This window comes from Camelus dromedarius, chromosome 15, assembly GCF_036321535.1.
Source record: "Camelus dromedarius isolate mCamDro1 chromosome 15, mCamDro1.pat, whole genome shotgun sequence".
NCBI lineage: Eukaryota > Metazoa > Chordata > Mammalia > Artiodactyla > Camelidae > Camelus > Camelus dromedarius.
In genome coordinates this window covers 52362096-52380394 of record NC_087450.1, presented here as the reverse complement: position 1 = coordinate 52380394, position 18299 = coordinate 52362096, and the positions used below count along the sequence as shown (strand labels likewise).

At 44.6% G+C, this 18299-nt stretch overlaps 1 protein-coding gene across 1 annotated transcript; it reads left to right on the top strand.

Annotated features, from left to right (window-relative positions):
* The first annotated feature begins 5561 nt into the window (after nucleotides 1-5561).
* On the top strand, nucleotides 5562-6143 carry MSGN1 (mesogenin 1). Its single transcript, XM_010999680.1, has one exon. The coding sequence runs from the start codon at nucleotides 5562-5564 to the stop codon at nucleotides 6141-6143; it is 582 nt and encodes a 193-aa protein (XP_010997982.1).
* The last annotated feature ends 12156 nt before the right edge of the window (nucleotides 6144-18299 follow it).

Here is an 18299-nt window from a genome sequence, read left to right as displayed (position 1 = left end):
TTAGTCTTGTGACTTTGGGCAACGTTTGCAACTTCTCTAAGCCTCAGTTTTTTCTTTAAAGGATTTTTGTAAGATTGAAATGGAATAAGCCATACAAAGCATTTAGCACTAAGTAAGTTTATGATTATTGTTGTGTTTCGTTGCTGGGTTAACCATGTATGGCCAACAAAGGGAATGCTTCTGCAGGTCACACGTGCACACACGCACACACACACACACACAAGACACTCCCTTTAGACTTGAGACTTTAAGAAGTATGCCTGTTACTCACTGATATAAAAAACAAACTATGGTTACCAAAGGGGAAAGGGCGGGGAGGGATAAATTAAGGGTTGGGGATTCACAGACACACATTACTATATATAATATAGATAAACAACAAGGACCTACTGTATAGCACAGAGAACTGTATTCAATTTCTCATAATAACATATAATGGAAAAGAATCTGAAAAGAAAAAAAAATGTATGTATATGTATAACTGAATTGCTTTGCTGTACACCTGAAGCTAACATTGTAAATCAAACATGCTTCAATAAAAAAATTTAAAAAAAAGAAGTTTTCCTGTTCACTAACTTCGCAGAGAGGAGTTGAGTGGGTGCCTATATTGTCTAACCATCTAATTTAGGAGTGAGACAGCAAGTCTAAACCTACTACATCTTCTTAACCCCTAAATGCCTAATGCACTGGGCTAATCTCAGGTGCCCTGTGTACACTGGCTACATGGTTGAGTGATACCAATAAATCAGTGTCTTCATATCCACTGAGCTAAAGTTCAAGATTGAGTTCCGGCTTTAGAAGCACCACAGGGATCATCATGTTGATGCTGCTAATTCTGCTCCATTGTTTTGGGAAGGGGTTAAAAGTCTGGACCCAAGGCAGACTGCCCAGGGTCACATTTTAGGGCTACCAGTCATGAATTGGAGGTCTCAGGCAAATTACTTAAGCCCTCTGTGCCTCGGTTTCTTATTGCTAAAACAGGATGGGTGATGATAAATGCTCCTTAGGGTTGTTTGAAGGATTAATGTGAATCAATTATGTTAAGCTCCTATTGTAATATCTGGCACAGCCTTGGCCCCTAGTCACGTTCCACACAAACAGGTCCGCAAGCAGCTGGCGCTGATGGCTCCAATGCTTTGCTGGCCAAATCTCGCCCCTGCTGAAACTTCATCTTGATGACTAGAAGCTCTTGCCTTCTACAGGATAAGCTCCAAGTGCCTTATCCTGAGGGACAAGGCTCTCCTCTCCAGCTCCAGCCTCCAACTGACCGCCTGGGGACATGGAATGGCTGGCAGTTTCTTGCACAGTTCATGCTATATCCAACCTTCAAGCAATGACAAAAATGCTCTCCCCAACGTTTCACCTTGTTAAAAAAAACTCTGATTTTAAAGGAACATTCTTTTAAGAACCCATAGGAAGGCTACTTAAAAAACAAGGCTGCAGACATCATGTCCTTCAGAAAGTCCTCCAGGTTCTTAATCGTGGCCCTAATCAGTGTGTAAGTATTTCTGAGATTTGACCCAGGCCTAGTTTGCCTCCTTATTTTTTTAGTGGAATGTAGTCAGTCCACAATGTGAATTTCAGGTGCACAGCAAAGTGATTCACTTGTACATATATATATACACAGACATATATATATATATGTGTATTTCAGACTCTTTTCCATTATGACTCATTACAGGAAACCAAACACAGTTCCCTGTGCTATAAAGTAGGTCTTTGTTGTTTATCTATTTTATATAAATTAATGTGTATCTGTTAATCCCAAACTCCTAATCTATCCCTCTCATTGCCTTTCCCCTCTGGTAACCACAGTTTATTTTCTATGTCCATGAGTCTATTTCTGGTCTGTAAATAAAACTTATATCTTTTTTTTTTTTAGATTCCACGTATAGGTGACATCACATGATATCTGTCTTTCTCTGTCTGACTTACTTCACTCAATATGATCATCTCTTGGTCCAATGGCATCATTCTTGCACTACCATCACTTTTCATCCATCCACCCATGTCCGAACAGCCATTAAAGTTCTAAAAATGCTAATACTGCGAAGGAGACATATCACAGAGGCTCCCAGGGCCACTGTCTGTGGGGGTTGAGCCCTGCACAGAGATGCCTGGTCAGAGATCGTGGGGCTGAAATAGGTCCAAGCTCAGCATTTTTCTAACTTACACAGGGATGCCTGATGGGCTAGCAGTGATGTGGGACCACTGCTGGTTTCAGATTCAAGCACTGAAGCAGCCAGTTGCCCCCTGTTTCCAGTTGATTCTTTGAGGACTGTTTGTCAATTTCCTGGAAGTGGCTCTACCTGAGGAAAGCGTCCTGGCCCTTCGGTCCTGAGTCTGCAATCACCGCTGGTTCATGGGAAATGAAATGCCCAGTTGTCCATGTCTCTGTCATAACCGTTATTGAGGACACCCCTGGCATTCCTTCAGAAGCTCATCTTTCTAAAAATTAGACAGCAGACTGCTCAATAATCTGTGTAGCAAATCCTGGGTCCTTCTTCATGGGGGCAGCTACAGAGAAAAGGTTACTATAATAGTCCTGGATTTGAAAGCTGAGACCATCTGTACCCCTATGTTACTCTTTGGAAAACAGGACCAGGAAATTTTGCAAGTCCTTTTAGGCATATAACTTAGGGTTGGAGACTTTTTAAAAATTTGTTGCAATCATAGTCACGATAACTTATATATATATATTTTTAAGTGAACAACATTTACATTCATATTAAAATATTTATCCCAGTAACTCAGTACTGTGGAAACTATGTACTCTGACTGATAGGAAAGTTTACATATCACTTAATCTGTATTAGTTTCAAGGGAAGAAAAATGACAGATCTGGGAGTCAGGCAGCTCTGGCTCTTCTGTTCCCCTCTCTGCCACAGCCTTCTGGTGTGACATTGAGCAAGTCATTGCCATCTCTGGAATGCAGATGAAAGGATGGGCTCAGTGGTCCCTGAGTTCTTTCGTGGGTGTGATGGGTGCTCTTTTAATCAAGTAACACGTTCACACAGTAACACGTTGCATCGCATTTTAGAGCTGGAAGGGGAGTTAATGATCCTCTGGTCTACACTCCTCATTTCACACGTGCTCTTCACAAAGAAGACAGAACAGATATTATTATCCTTCTTTTACAAATGAAAATACTGTGGCCTGTGGCGGTGAGTCATTTGCTCTGAAGGAGGTGAACTCCGGCTCAACTTCTTGCTACATCACACCACCAACTAGGCTTTATTGGGTCCAGTTTAGCTTCATCCGGTTTCTGTGGGGCTTGATGCTCAATGGAGATACAAAAGCACCAACTAGGTGTGCTCTGCGACAGACCTCAAATGCTGGTGGTGTTAGGCTGTCCAGCAGACTGAGCGCAGAGTGCTTCATGGAGACGAGCAGGAGAAATACAAACCTGCTTCCAATTTGCTTCTTACCAGAGGGAGAGTCTACAGTGGCAAACATGGAAACCAGGCAGTTTTCCCTGTTCTAAGAGCAGCAATGCTGGGTGACCGAGGGCAGGGGAGAGGAGTCAGAACACAGTAAGCCATCCTGATACTGGTGAGTATGACCAGGATGAGACAGTAGCCAGAAGAACAGAACCTACATTTATTGTGTCTACCGTATACCGAGAATTTGACAGACACTGTCTCACGTACGAAATGAAATTTCTGAAAATGGAAGTTTAAAAAGATTAGCAATTATAGAAAGAAACTTTCAAGAGGGAAAAACATTTAAGGAGTCTGAAAGCAAATGTAGTATTACATGGAAAACTGTGAAGTTTAGAATATGAGACTGGAAAGCTTACTGTGACGGTGGCAACTGCAGCCGCCTCGGATCTACTGAAAGTTCTCTTTTCTCTGAGTCACATTCAGGTAACTGCCTCTATCAAAACCAACTGAAATAGAGAAAATAGATTTTTTTTTTTTTTAAAAAAAGAGGGCTTTGGGGTCTTACAAGGGATCTTGTGTCAACCACTTTCTAGTGGCTCTGCCACTTCCTACCAGGGAAATCTTCACTGAGTCCCTCAACCTCTTAGAGCCTCAGTATTTTTATCTGTATAGTAGGTTTTTAAAAAATAGGTTAGCTATAATAATATGTAAAGTTCCTTGAATAGAACCAACAGAGTCTAGGCTTTTCAATCAGAGTTGAAGGAAGAAAAAGAGGAGACAGGAAAGGAGAAGTCATTTATTACATTTATTATGTTTCATTAATGTTATTATTCTTCAAGATATGGCTTAGGATCCTTTAGTAAATGGCAAAATTAAGAGCATTCTTCCACAGATTACCTGCTTGAGCCTTTTTTCTCCCCCTGAGCCAAGCTAATTAAAAAATACCATAAATGTTCTAATTATATCATTGACATTTCTTTTCAATAATTGCAAAGGGACTTAAATAACCATGTTAAAGGACACATTCATATGAAATGTAACTCACTGCGATTCTGACATTAATACTAATTTGTAGAATTAGTTGCATGGAGACTGAGTTATGTTCTTGGGACAAATGGGGAATCTGAGACCCCTCTTCCAAAGCCCAGGGTCTATCTCTCAGAGCATGTAGGAAGTGAAGGGAACTAGCAAGATCATCCAATTTAACACATTCTGCGGCATTTGGAGCTGTGGTGGGGAAAACAGGCTCCCTAGCTCATTTCACACTTCCTCTATACATTTCAAAAAACAAGGTGTGACTCTGCAGCTGGATTTTAAAAAGCTCTTCAGAAGACTAAATGCCAGGTATTCTGGAAACTCCCTGCCTTAAAGGAGCTTTCTGTTTCCTGGTGTCTGTCTGCTGTGGGGAATCCCAGACTACTCAGTGAAAGCAAGGGCTTTAAGCTTCTTGAAGGATGTTTCCTGCTCATTAAGGCTCTGCATGTGATTGAGCTGCTGGCCTTTGCCATTCTGAGTGTAGGCATGTTGGGAGCTTGTCTGTGCTCTGCAAAACCCAAGGAAATTTGCCAAAGAGGAAGAAGGAAAGAAGGAACTTGGCATCCACTGTGTGCCCGTGTGCCTTCCTCTCCGCAGCCGCCCTAAAGTAAGAGCTATTGTCTCCATCTGACAAATGAGAGAATCCAAGCTCCGAGGAGTTATCTTGTCCCGAGACCACACGGCTTCTCCAACAGTGCACCCCATCTGCTCTGAGATATCAGAGGTCGTGGCCCCTCTCCAGCAGGCCCTCTGGCCACCACCTCCTTGCTGCAGATTGCCCCAGGTTTGTTTTTTTTGGCTCCCTCATTATGAGTTCCACAGGATGATGCTAAGTCTAGTTATGCAGCCTTAATTGGTTTAGTTACAACAAGATAATTCCTTTTTTCTTCTCTTGGAGGCCTTTCTGTTTAAAGACATTTTAGCTGGAAGATGCTAATTATCAATGAGGGGAAAGTGACACCTGATGAGTTCATTTTCCATCTCGGTCCTTGGTTTCTCCTTTGAACTCCCTCTACCCGGCCCTCTTTCCCACTTCATCACTTGTCCCCTACCATCATAAAAGAGAGCTCGGCCCCGGCCGTGCGGCAGAGCTTCCTTCCTCACTTGCCAGGGAGTCGTCCTCTCTGCAGCTGTCTCGCAGGCATGGACGCCCTGCGTGAGACCTTCCTCAGCCTGGAAGATGGCTTGGGCTCCTCTGACAGCGCCAGCCTGCTGTCCTCCTGGGATTGGAAAGACCGGGTGGGACCCTTTGAGCTGAACCAGGCCTCTCCCACCCAGAGCCTCTCCCCAGCTCCATCGCTGGAGTCCTGCTCTTCCTCTCCGGGTCCAGCGGTGGCCGGGCTGTCCTGTGGGCGTGGAGGAGCCAGCAGTGGGGGCAGCCAGGACTGCAGCGGCCTTGGGACCGGTGGCCTGGTGGAGGTAGACTACAATATGTTAGCTTTCCAGCCCGCTTATCTGCAGGGCGCTGGTGGCCCCAAGGCCCAGAGGGGCACCAAGGTCAGGATGTCGGTCCAGCGGAGACGGAAGGCCAGCGAGAGGGAGAAGCTCCGGATGAGGACCTTGGCAGACGCCCTGCACACCCTCCGGAATTACCTGCCGCCCGTCTACAGCCAGAGGGGCCAGCCGCTCACCAAGATCCAGACGCTGAAGTACACCATCAAGTACATCGGAGAACTCACAGATCTTCTCAACAGCGGCCGAGAGCCTCGGCCCCAGAGCGCCTGAGCTCGGCCCAGGGACCCCACCTCTCCGGCCCCCTGGGCAGGGATGGATGAGCCTTAAAGACCTGGACTGGCTCACGGAACAGCAGCACATAGTGATTTTTATATAGTAAGCGTGGTGACCTTGCTGTCTGAAAAGCTCTAAGGGAATTCCCACTGGACCTGTTAGAACCACCAGAACATTTACCTGCCAGACAAGCAGGCACTTCTGCTTCCAGTTTCCCCACCATTTCTCAAGAGACTTGCCCTTTGCTAAGAGACAGATGGCTTTGTCCTTTTCTGTCTGTTCAAGGTATTTCCAAGGGTCAGTGAATTCAAGTGCATTTTTTCAATAGTGTAAAATTGTCACAATGATTCTTCTTTGGCCATTTTGGTGTGGGGAGCTTTCTCTCTGTTGCTAACTAAACCTGGGCTTTGTGCAGGATCCAGGGTGACACCTGGATTCTTATTTAGAAAGATTAGGGTCGAGTAAAGAGCTATAGCGCTCCTGTTCTATTTTGTCTGTGTGCTTGCGTGTGTGTGTGTGTGTGTGTGTGTGTGTTTGACTAAACTCAGACCTTTACTTTGGCAGGGACTAAAATTACTTAAATGCAGAAGAAATTAGTGTCATGGTGAATAGGAAGTCACAGGCAGACAGGTTACATTAAGACAGCCCCTCCTGTCTTCAGGGAAGGGGAAGGAGGCTGAAAACACTGGGGGCCAGAGGATGGGGGGTTGCGAGGAGGAGGAAGGGGAGGGAGACCCAGCAGCACAGCCTGAACAGGCCCGGACAGAGCCGGGGGGGGGGGGGGGGGCGCTCCCTGGACCAGGCCAGGTATGAGTACAACCTCATTGAATTCCTCCACTTACTCATCTCTCAAATGAAGAGATTGGCTCAGAAAGAATAGGAGGCTAGTTTGATTCTAGAGATAAAGGAAAAGGGTCAGGATTAGAACTCAAGTCTACTCTAACTCCTTTAGAGATATTTATTTCTTTATCCACAGCCTGTCCCCCTCCTACCCTCCCCCAAATCACCTCCTGTGAACCCACACCGCGCTCTTCACTGTGCTTCATCTTAGGGTTGGCGATGCAGCACCTTCAGCTTGACTGATTTGATGGCTCAGGACATCAAAATGCGGACTTTGAATTAAGGAGTTTCTAAAAAACTAGTGGGTTTTTTTTTTTTAAGTCTGAATTTTTCTCCTAGTGGTTATTAAACATTTGCATTTGTTTTTCACTGAATTGTCTGTTCATGTCTCCTGTCATTTTTTTTTTCCTATTGGTGATTTTTCTTCTTTTGAATAACAAATTACAAAGGCAGGAGATGTGTCCACAATTTAATGTATTATTTCTCCACTTTTTTACTTTGCTGATACAAACATATACAAATAAATATATGCATATATTTTTAGATACTTTTAAAGAATACCTTTAATTCTGCAAATTGCTTTCGTTTTTTGACTTAGCAATATATAGTAAAAGTCCTTCCAGTTTTACAAGAATAAATCCATGATATAAGTACCATTATTATCTTGATTTTATAGTTGAGGAGATTGAAGCACAGACTTGCCCTAAGAAGTCACACATGTGAAAAATATTTGGAAAGCAGAGGTTTGAACAATGTTTCATAGCACAGGTGTGCTATGCTACACATGATCTGTTTAATGAATCACCTTTGAATCATACATATTTTGTTTTCATCACAAAGAAATACTGTAACAAACATCCCAGACAACTAGCTTTATCCACGGATAGTTTCATTAGCCTGAAAGTTTCCCATAAATGGGATTTCTGGATCAGAGTTGTGGGCACATTTTAAATTTAAATAAATACTGTTAGATGGCTTTTATAAAAATTTGTTGTTATTTACGTTCTCCTAACATTTTGTGACAGAATGAGCTGTTCCATGATGACACTGGATTTTCTCAATCTTCTGAAATTTTTAATGGATTAAAACATGTTTATACTGTTCTTGTGATAATTTTAATTGCCCTATGTTCTATTCGAGATGGCTCATCTTTTTAAATTTTATGTGACTATTGTTCACTTTGATTCCTTTTCTATAACAGGCCAGTTTATACTCTTTGCCACTTTTTTTATTGGGTTCTTTATGTTCTTGTTAATAAACTGGGAGAGTTCTTTGTACATTATATGTACTGAAAATATTTCCTTCCAGTCTATCATTTTGTTATAATCTTTGTTTATGGTTTCTTATATTTATGATTTTGATTCTGATATCCTTTGCTCTTTGAAGTGCTTCATTTTTTTTCTTATGGCTTGTGTGTTTCTTCCTTTTGCTTAACTTTTCCCAGTTCCAAGGCTATTCAAATGTTCTGATTTTAAAAAAATATTTTAATAGTTATTTATAGATGGATCTTTAATTTACCTGCAAATTTATTTTTGTCTATAGTGCAAAGAAGGAATCTAACTTTATTTCTGATTATTGTTTTTATAAATGCAGAATAAGTATAAACTTGTCATTGGGGGTGATGGGTGGCGGTGGGGCACAATTGTTACAATGTCATCCTGTGTATACAAATTTTCATCAACTTTTCATATATTTGCTGCTGATGTTTCAGAGAAGAATCTAGAATATTTTGAACAGTATCAAGATTTTCTTCAAGGGACTCTACCCTGTGCATGCACAGCTGTTCATGTGAGGGTGTATGTGTGTGCACGTGTGTGCACGTGTACATGTGTTTGTTCCTGTGTGTGTGTGTGTGTGTGTGTGTGTGTGGTGTTTCATGTACTGAGGGTGAAGGATTAGAGAGGACTGTAATATGGGAAAGGGGGTTTTCAGCCTTTGATCAGTGTTTATATTGACTTATTTTCCTTGCCATTTTTAAAAAGAGTGGAACCCAAATGCCCTTGGCTTTTGATTTTTTTCCAGCTCAAGCATTAAGAATGGTTTATCAAGAGCTTGGGTAATTTTGGTTGCCTTGGGGACCAAATGCTGTGGATGGATTGGGAAGTCCTGTCGTCATTTTCAAAAAATTCTGGAAAGCCACAGACCCAACTACTAGTTGGGCTTGCCTTCAGGACTCCTAAGGTACTTGCTGGAGGGGAGGCATCTGGAGAGCCTGGAGAAGGTGACAGCTTCCTAGGAGTAAGCCTCTGGTCCAGGGCCTTGTCTTACCGACACCACCTGCAGCCCCGGGTGGGCCCTGTCCAGGAAAGGCAGCTGCCCATCAGCACCTGACTCCTGCAGCAACGCCCAGGGAAGCTGCCTCCCTGATGGGGAGGCTAGCTGGAACAGGTCCCAGATTCCCTCCAGGGAGCATTTAAAAGCTGTTGCCTCGGGCGTAGCTCAGGATTAAGAATAATTTATTTCTGGTGCTTGGAGAGGGAACCACAATTCATGGATTTCCTCTATGTTGTAGCCAGAATTTTCACATTTGCTATTTCATGTAATCCTCCTAACAGGCCCAGGAGGTGGGAACTATTAGTTTCATTTTGAGGACAAGGAAACAAAGGTTTAGGACAACTAAATGGGGCAGAGCTGCACGATGAGCCGGTGGCCCATGGTTGACTAGTTAGCTACTGAAGTAGGAGTCAGCTCTTAACTCCAAAGCTTGGGCCTGTCCTTTGGAATCATGCTGCCTGCTCCTCCAGCTGCTCAGAGGACACTGCGTGCCCTGGGCTGGGCAGTCAGAGAGGTTTCTCAGCCAGTGCTCACTCCCAGGTTTCTCAGCCTCGTCCCTGCTTCCCCATCTCTGGGACCCTCATTGTCTTTTACCTTCTGAAGCATTTCTTGAAGGGGCTATTCTTCTCATCCTCTAAAAGATGTCCCTTTGAACTTCTGCCTCCACCCCAAACGTGTCCTCAGAAATTCCTTTCACTTCCCTGCTGGCGCCTAGGGTCCTTCTTAATCCACAGAGAAACCTGACTGACTTCTTCTGCTCATTTGTGTTCAATAAAATGTTCCACAATTCACACCGGGCTGAGGTTTCTTTGTTCTTCTTGTAGTTTCTGCTGCGTTAGCTCATTGGGAGAGCGGCCAGGGCAGGATGGGGGGAGTCTCTACAAATTGACAAGTTGACAGAATTACCTTGACTTTTAAGATTTTTTTTTTTAAAAGATAGCAAAAGAAGAGGCACATGTAAATGAGCGCTGGTGCTGTTGTTCTGACCTCGCATTCCAGTAGCTTCGTATGTTCTGTGATGACTCTGAGGTGTCCTTTGATTCCGTACACGGTCCAGGCTGCAGGAAGGAGCCTGGACCTGAGTCTGGACCTGGGCCTTGACCCTGGCGGGCTCGGCCCTGGGCTGGCTTGACAGCCACCAGAGCTTGGCATCCACCTTCTGTCCTCCTGCGGGGAACCCAAGATAACATCTGCTTTGCAAATAAAATACCAAAAACTAAGCAGTGCCTCTTAGAAGGACCTGATCTGAATATTTTGGTTCCAGAAAGTCCCTTGAACCCTGAGGAGGAAGGAAGCAAAGAACCTGAGAAGCCTGGAGAAAAAAGACAATTCCTTGTTCATCTCTGGGGTTTGGGACTCTCGACCCTCCTTTCCTCAGAAGATTCTCCCATTAAGTTCTTTTCAGCTGAACACTATTGATTTCTGTTTCTCTTCATTAAGTGGGGTGACTGGCAGGGCTGGAGGTCAGGGGCATTGGAGGAGAGACGGAAGTCCAGAAGGCGCTGCGGTGAGCGATTCCCAGCCAGGGCAGCAGCAGTTGTGGGTTCATTAGCTGAGGGGTCAGGCTCGGGGTCAAAGGCTCTATCTGTTTTTTCTCCTTTACTCTTAACACTAGGAGGAGATAGCGAATATTAGCCCACTTTGCAAATAAAGAAGCTCAGAGAGGCCAAGTCACCTTGCCCAAGGTCACACAATTGGCATGGGGCCCAGGATTCCACCCACAGCTGCCTGACTCATTCTTTTCACAGTACGAAGCTCCATGTGCCGGAAATGAGCAGGGAACAAAACAAGTCGCAGGGAAGTCTGCGTGCGAGCCATTTCCACTAGTCTGCGCTCTCGTTTGAAAAGATTTGCATTTGCGTGTGCACTGTGCAAACATCGTACTAGGATGGACAGAGATCAGGGCATATTTTGAGTTGTGAGAACTTTCCAGGTCTCCTTCCATACCACACGGTACAGAGCATGACTATTCTTTTTCTCTCTCTCATAGGATGGAATTTGAGAAAAGTATGGGAGTTTTGCAACAATCTTGGCACATTTGTATGCCTCCAAAGGTATCATAAATCACACTTCAGAAGTACGTGTTCCCAGGGATTACAGTTTTCACATCTTTTCCTTCGGTTTCTTTTAGGTGCAAAATTACCAAACAAAAAATGATGATGATGATGATGATAATAATAATAATAACAATAGCAATAAAAACTAATATTCATTGTGTGCCTGCTCTGGGTAAGGCACTGTTCTGAGAGCTTTACATGAAATCACTATTTTAACCTCTATGAAGTAAGAAATAACTACTTTACAACCTTATGAAATAAGAACTAAAGTTACCCCCATTTTATTGATGAGAAAACTGAGGCACAGAGAGGGGAAATTTCACACAACTTGGCAGCAGCAGACCCAGGAATTGAACCCTCGCAGGTGTGTACCACACCAAACCCTTACTACTATATCATGGGTATCTTTGTATCGGGTTAGTGATCACAAAGCATTTTATATACATCATCTATTTAATTCTAACCTGTAACTCATTATACGTGAAGTTGAACGGGGATTATTAATCCAGTTTACAGATGAGGGATTTAAGGTTCGTAACGACAAAATACCATAATTATTAATAAATGACAGAGCTGGCACCAGAATCCAAAATTTAAAACTCCCAGTCTGATTCTTTCTGGCTAAATTCTTCTGTCTCCTGAGGAAATCTAAAGTCTACTTCCAAGGGCATCTTCATAAAGGCAGAACAGCAAAATGTGCTCTATGGTTTATTTCTTCAAGGCGGGCTTTGCATGGAACCTTCTGGAATTTTTGGATCTAATCTGTGTACACACAAAACAATCCACGCCTGCATGTAGGGAAGGGTGATGAAAACCTAAACCCTTGAACAGAATTTTATTCCCCTTCATAACTCGAGATTTGCACCCCCCGGAGACTACTATCACTCTTTTTACTGCACATTTAATTACTTCCTAGCAGGGAAAGCAGGTGACATTTAAGTAATTTAAGTTCCAGGATTCTAACACACATCAAAAGGTCTGATGTATTCTGGGACAACTGAGAATCGGGTCGTGGGCTGAGGACCCTGGCACTGAGACGGAGAGGCTACGTGCAATGAAGGTGGGAGCTGCGAGACCAGAAATGAGGGCCAGTGAAGGAGACCGGAGTCAGATTTCAGCATCAGCCCTTCCATGGCGCTGGATTACGGGATGCAGAGGTGAGATGCTCACAGCCCAGCGAGGGAGGAGGACAAGGAAAGAGATGAAAGGACCCGATGCTCCTTGCACAACTCAGAGAAGGCGTCACACTGGAGGAAGCTCTTGAAGTTGTCCTCTAGGGAGCCCAGGGCTTGCTGAACAGAGGAAACAGTGTATGCAAAAGCCCAGAGATCTGAAAGAACACAAGGGTTTGGGGATCAGAAGGGGGCTGGTTTGGTTGAGATGGACAGGAAAGCAGGCATGGGAGGCTGAGGGCTTGCACATCCTTCAAGCTGTGGGGAAGCCGACTCTCACACAGAGGCTAACTCAGACTGCTATCATTTTATTTACTGAAGTATAGTCAGTTTATAATGTGTCATTTTCTGGTGTACAGCATAATGTTTCAATCATACATACACATACATATATGCATTTTCATATTCTTTTTCATTATAGGTTGCTGCAAGATATTGAATATCGTTCCCTCTGTTGTACAGAAGAAACTTGTTTATCTATTTTACATACAGTAGTTAATATTTGCAAGTCTTGAACTCCCAATTTATCCCTTCCCACCCCCTTTCCCCCTGGTAACCATAAGCTTGTTTACTATGGCTGTGAGTCTGTTTCTGTTTTGTAGATCATCATTCTGAGTGAAGTAACCAGAAAGAGAAAGAAAAATACCACATGATACCATTCATATGTGGAATCTACAAACAGAAAAAAGAAGACACTAATGAACTTGTCTACAAAACAGGTGGTTATTTATCTGTGTCCTGGTCAAAGCACCCGGAGTAGAACACAGCACACTTGTAAGGCGCAAGTAACAGAGGAGCTCTGTCTGATGGGGCACCTGGCTTTGTAGGTAGGCTGGCACTGAACTTGAGCCTAGGAGGGTAGGTGGCATCTTGATGGGGCACAGGGGCAGTTCCAGAGAGAAAGAAGAGCAAAAACAGGTACGAAGGAAGGGACCAGTGGGAGGCCCCGGATGAGGGTCCGTGAGCTGAGACAGAGGTCTGTTAGAAGAGTGAGTTTGGGTACAGACTAGCTACGCTAAAGGGTGGGACTTAGGAAACACCTTTATTTTTTTTGTTTGACTTATCCTATCAGAGTATGTGAAGATGATGAGTTTATTCACTGAACAAGAATTGCTGAGCTGACGGCATGTTTCTTAGCCTGTGTTGGGTTTCTGAGAGAGAGACAGGATCCCAGGCCTTTGGAAGTTTCCATGCTAGTGGTGGAGGAATAAGATCCGATGATTGTGAAAACAGCTCTTTTGCCCTTTCCTGTTTGCCCATTTCTGTCCCCTCCAACCTTGAAAGAACCGAAGTATAGGAATGAGGTCACTAGGCAATTTAAGTAACTCCTGACTTATGCTTTCTTGAATGCACACTATGCCTTGCCTAAAGTGTTGATTCGTTTCCTGTATTAAAAGAAGTAAGAATGAATGAAGAATTAAGCAGTTAAAGAATGACTAGCTGTCTACCCACCCCCACACCCCCCTTAGCAATCCTGCAGGCAGGACACGTGGGCAAGACAACACCTGAAGAGAGTCAGCCTGCACACAATGGGGAGTGATGCAGAACTCAGCCTCCTGCCTCAGAGACTCGCTGAGATTCTTTCCCCCTTTTTCCCTTTAAAAACTGTCATGGCTGAGCTGACTCTTTGGAGTTGGTCTCGGGACAGAAGTCCACCTTCTCCCAGATGGCCAGCGTTTCTAATTAAGACTCCTTTCCTTTCTATTGACGCTTGGTTCTCGATGATTAGCTTTTGAGTGGTGAGTACCCGGACCTGAGTTTGGGAACAACCGGTTAGAGAGGACTGTGGCTTAGGCAGTGATTCTGCCAGAAACCATGGGTTGGTGGGATGTTCTCTAGGATTTGAAGTGCTGAAGGGAGGAGTTTAGGGGTTACAAAATGAGGAAGAGCTGAGGCTGGATGGATGGGAAAGATGCAGAGGGCAGAGCATCCCAGGGGAACTGGAGAGGAGGGTGAATGAGGGGCTGGAGAAGTCGTGAGAAGGGAAAGGTGAGCCCGCTTTGGAAAGCTCTGGAAAAGCCAGCGCAAAAGACATTTCCCAGTTCTGATCAGTCTGCCATGCTGTTGCTCCTGAATGTTCACTTCCGTGCATCACTGTCAATAGCAGACTGCTCACCGCTGCCTCCACATCCTAACACTCCCAGCAGGGCTGTGTGGTAGACGCCATTAGCCCATTTTACAGATGAAAAAACAGGGCCTATGGCAGTAAAGGGCTAACTGGTTCCAGAGTTTCCCCCAGCCCCCTCTGCAGCCCTCCCCTGATTCAGGTAAAGAACCTGAAAGTAGGAAGCAGAGAATGATGATCACACGGGAGCAATGACTGCTCAGGAGGCTTCTGAAGATGGTACTACCCACGATTAACTCTTAAAGATGATCAACTCCAGGAATGGTGGGGAGAGCAGATTTATTTCTCCACTTACAGCTGATTTAAGGAAATGGAAATTTTGATCTTTACATTTTCTTGTTTGGGGGATGAACTTTTCAAAAATCCCAAGGGGTTAAATAGATACACAAAACTGAACAAAATGCTCCGGTCACTTCTCTGGGGTCTCTGGTTCTTGCAAAAGAGGTCCTTTCAGTCCATCCTGCTCTGGTGTTCCCCGGCCCACCCCTCCCTGCAGCAGGTGAGCGCCCGACGTGTTCCCAGAGTGGGCTTTTAACGCTGTTAACAAGGCTGGAGGCACCAAAGGGGGCCCCTGGGGGACTGGAGGAACCAGGAGGCTCAATCATAAAGGGCTCTAGTTAAAAGGAGAAAGAGGTGCCAGAGAAACGTTAGGGCTTGTTTTCTGCTTGTTTGGGTGTGTGTATTTTAAAGACCAGGAAGGAACAACAATTTCCATAACTGAGCCCGGGCTACATCCAACAACGCTGAGGACCTTTATAGAGCAGCGTGTCTTTGCGGAAGCAGGAACCGGAGGCAGATGCTACTTCCTGCACTTTTGGGATCGCCTGCCCATCCTGTGAACAGGGATTTTTTTCTGAAACTATTACCGAAGGCAAGTTCGTGTACCCTCCATACCACGAAGCCAAACAAACTGAAACATCAAAGTTCGGAGCAGAGAAAAATTTATTGCAAGGCTGAACAAGGAGGGCGGGGTGGCTCGCATCCAAGAAAACCCTGAACTCCCCAAAGGGTTTCAGCAAAGCATATTTAAAGTTCAAGTAAGGGGAGGGGGCTGTCACAGGGTAAGTGATCAGCTCGTGCACAATTTTCTGATTGGCTGATGTGGAGGGAACAGGGTGGTCAACACTATCAACCCCTGGGCGCCAGAAGGTCTGGGGGCTACGTGCTCTTGATCATCAAGTAGTTAATGTTTTACCTTTGGTGGTGGTTTTAAGCATCTAGAAAAGTCAGTAAATATTCATGAGATTCTATTCTCTGGGCTCTTCAGAGAGGAGCTGCCGCAGGGGACATGGGGGAGGGGTCTGACCCTACCAGGCTCGCAGTGAAGGGTGAAGGCAGACTGTTCCACGGCGGGGAGGCCCTGTGGCTGGAAAACAAGGAATCCATTTAGAAAACTTAATTTCCGGACAAGCAAGCAATCCTGCAGACCTGGTCCTGGACTACAAAGAGGGAAGAGCAGAGCGGATGGGACATTCAGTGAAGCTTGTGTGTGTGTGTGTGTGTGTGTGTGCGCGAGCGCGCGCGCGCTCCTGAGGCACGAAGGCCACGTGGCTTCCTAACAGCCAGGCTGGGCTCGGAACCAGCTGGGTACCAAGGCAGAGGAACAGCTCTGTGGCTCTAATTTCATGGCCTGAGAAACTGAGACAGTGAGAGGCCTGGTGGTTTAGTGAAAAATGCTCCATCTTGCAGTTACTTAGCAATGTCTCCAAAGTCACAGGGTCCAAAGTTCTGGGGAAGTTTCTTACCTGCAAAATGGGGGAACAAAGCTTATTCACGGGCCTGGCGTGAAGACTGAGTGGGACAGCGGCATTAAGTTCCATGCACAGTGTGACTGAATGCTGGTGTCCTTTCCCTTCAGTTCAAGAGCTCTGGTAAATTAATAGCACAGGGAAGGCACAGCATCATCAATGATATCAAAAGTGGGTTCTCTGAAAATCAGCCTCTGGTAAAACCAGAAACAAAAACACAGACGAGGCAGAAATGAACTATCAGAGGATTAAAAAAATAGGACATTAAAAGCTAAGCAAATACTACATAAAACTTTAATACAGCTGAAAATTTAGAGCAAGCAGACCAATATCCAAGGAAAATACTCCTTACCAAAAGTCACTCAAGGAAAAAAAGTCCAAAATCCAAGTAGTTCCGTCATCACTGGAGAAATGCATTCAATAATTAAAACTGTCTACAGCAGGAGCCGGTGATTTTACACGTAAATTCTTCCCAACACGTAAGGAACATACCATTTCAATCTTCTATACGCTCTCCCAGAAAATAGAAAGAGAAGTAGCTTACCAGGGGCTGAGAATTACTGCCGCCTGCCCGGTGTTCACTCACCCTTTTTTCTGTACTAACACAACCTCAATTTTAGTGGCAGTGGCAATAAATAAACCTAAGTCTCTCAGCTTCCCTTAGAGCGAGGGATGGTTATGTGAACTAGTTCTGGCCAATGACACAAAAGTAGAAAAATCTGGGTGGGGCTTCCAAATTCACTATATAATGGCAAAGCCTAATACACAGAGCACGAAAGGGAAGAACAGAGTAATCAAAAAGTATAGAGTAATTCCACAAGCAGATTCAAGAATTTAAAATAAAATCTAGCACATACTCCCCCAAAGCTTCCATCCCCTCTGTCCTGGAGGGAAGTGAGAGAAGCTTCTGGAAGGGGGATTCCACACCAGCAGTAACAGAGAAGAGTCTCCCCTACCCCCATCAGACTTTAAGTTTTCCCAATTTTCTTATCTATAAAGTAGGAATCATAGCACCTAACATTGTACTTACTACCATGATTGAGAAATCCTGTTCGATGCAGGTAGCCAATTCCTTGTGAGACTAAATGCTGGCAGGGATTGGCATTCAGCAATGACCAAAAAACAAAGTTGAAAAGGCCTCTAAAAGAGCTTCAGAGACAGTGTCGGTGAGACGCTAGCTGTTAAAGTTCACACTGGATGTCCAGAGAGTCCGACCCTCCTGGATTTGTAGTCCAGGTCATCCAGGAAGATCTTCCTGGTTCCATCTTCCAGCCCTTGTTTTGCTCCCCTCCCGCCTATCCTGCCCGTGATGTGCTAGGCAAGCTGATGACACCTTACCCCACTGAAAGATGGTTCTACTGCTCTGGGAAGTAGAGGGCTGGGGCCTCTGTTCCTACCCTGCCCATGCTGGGACCAGGTATATCATAAATACTTCCAGCAGAGCAAAACCAGAGGAAGCTCTGGTGCTTATCCAAATAGCTCACCCTCCTACGCTGTGGAGCTCAGCTTCTCCTCTTAACCATGTGAGAAAATATGGGCCAAGTCACTTTCTCAATTCTTCTGTTTGCCAAATATAGGACAATAAAGTTGAGGTTCTATAAGTAAGAATAAAAGGGAATGTGACCATTGGGTAGACAACAATCATTCTCAGCCTCCTGGAAAGTTGTTTCTTTTTCTTTTCTCTGGAATGGTGGTCTAGTGACAGAGGGACGGCCGCATTTGGCCCATGGAAGTATTGAGAATGACTTTTGCCTATTTTCTCATCTTCTGAATGGAGAAGCTGAGACCCCCAATGTGGGACAGTCATGTTTCGTTGGGGGCTGTCTTTGGAAAGTGGAACAGATGCATCTGAGAGAGCCAGATCCCCTTGGAGAAGAGACTTCAATTAAGAAGAAGCATCACCAGTAGGTGCTTTCCAGACACAGGCTTTTATATGT

Coding starts and splice junctions, on each gene's coding strand:
- MSGN1 (XM_010999680.1), top strand. CDS start 5,562: ATGGACGCCCTGCGTGAGACCTTCCTCAGCCTGGAAGATGGCTTGGGC.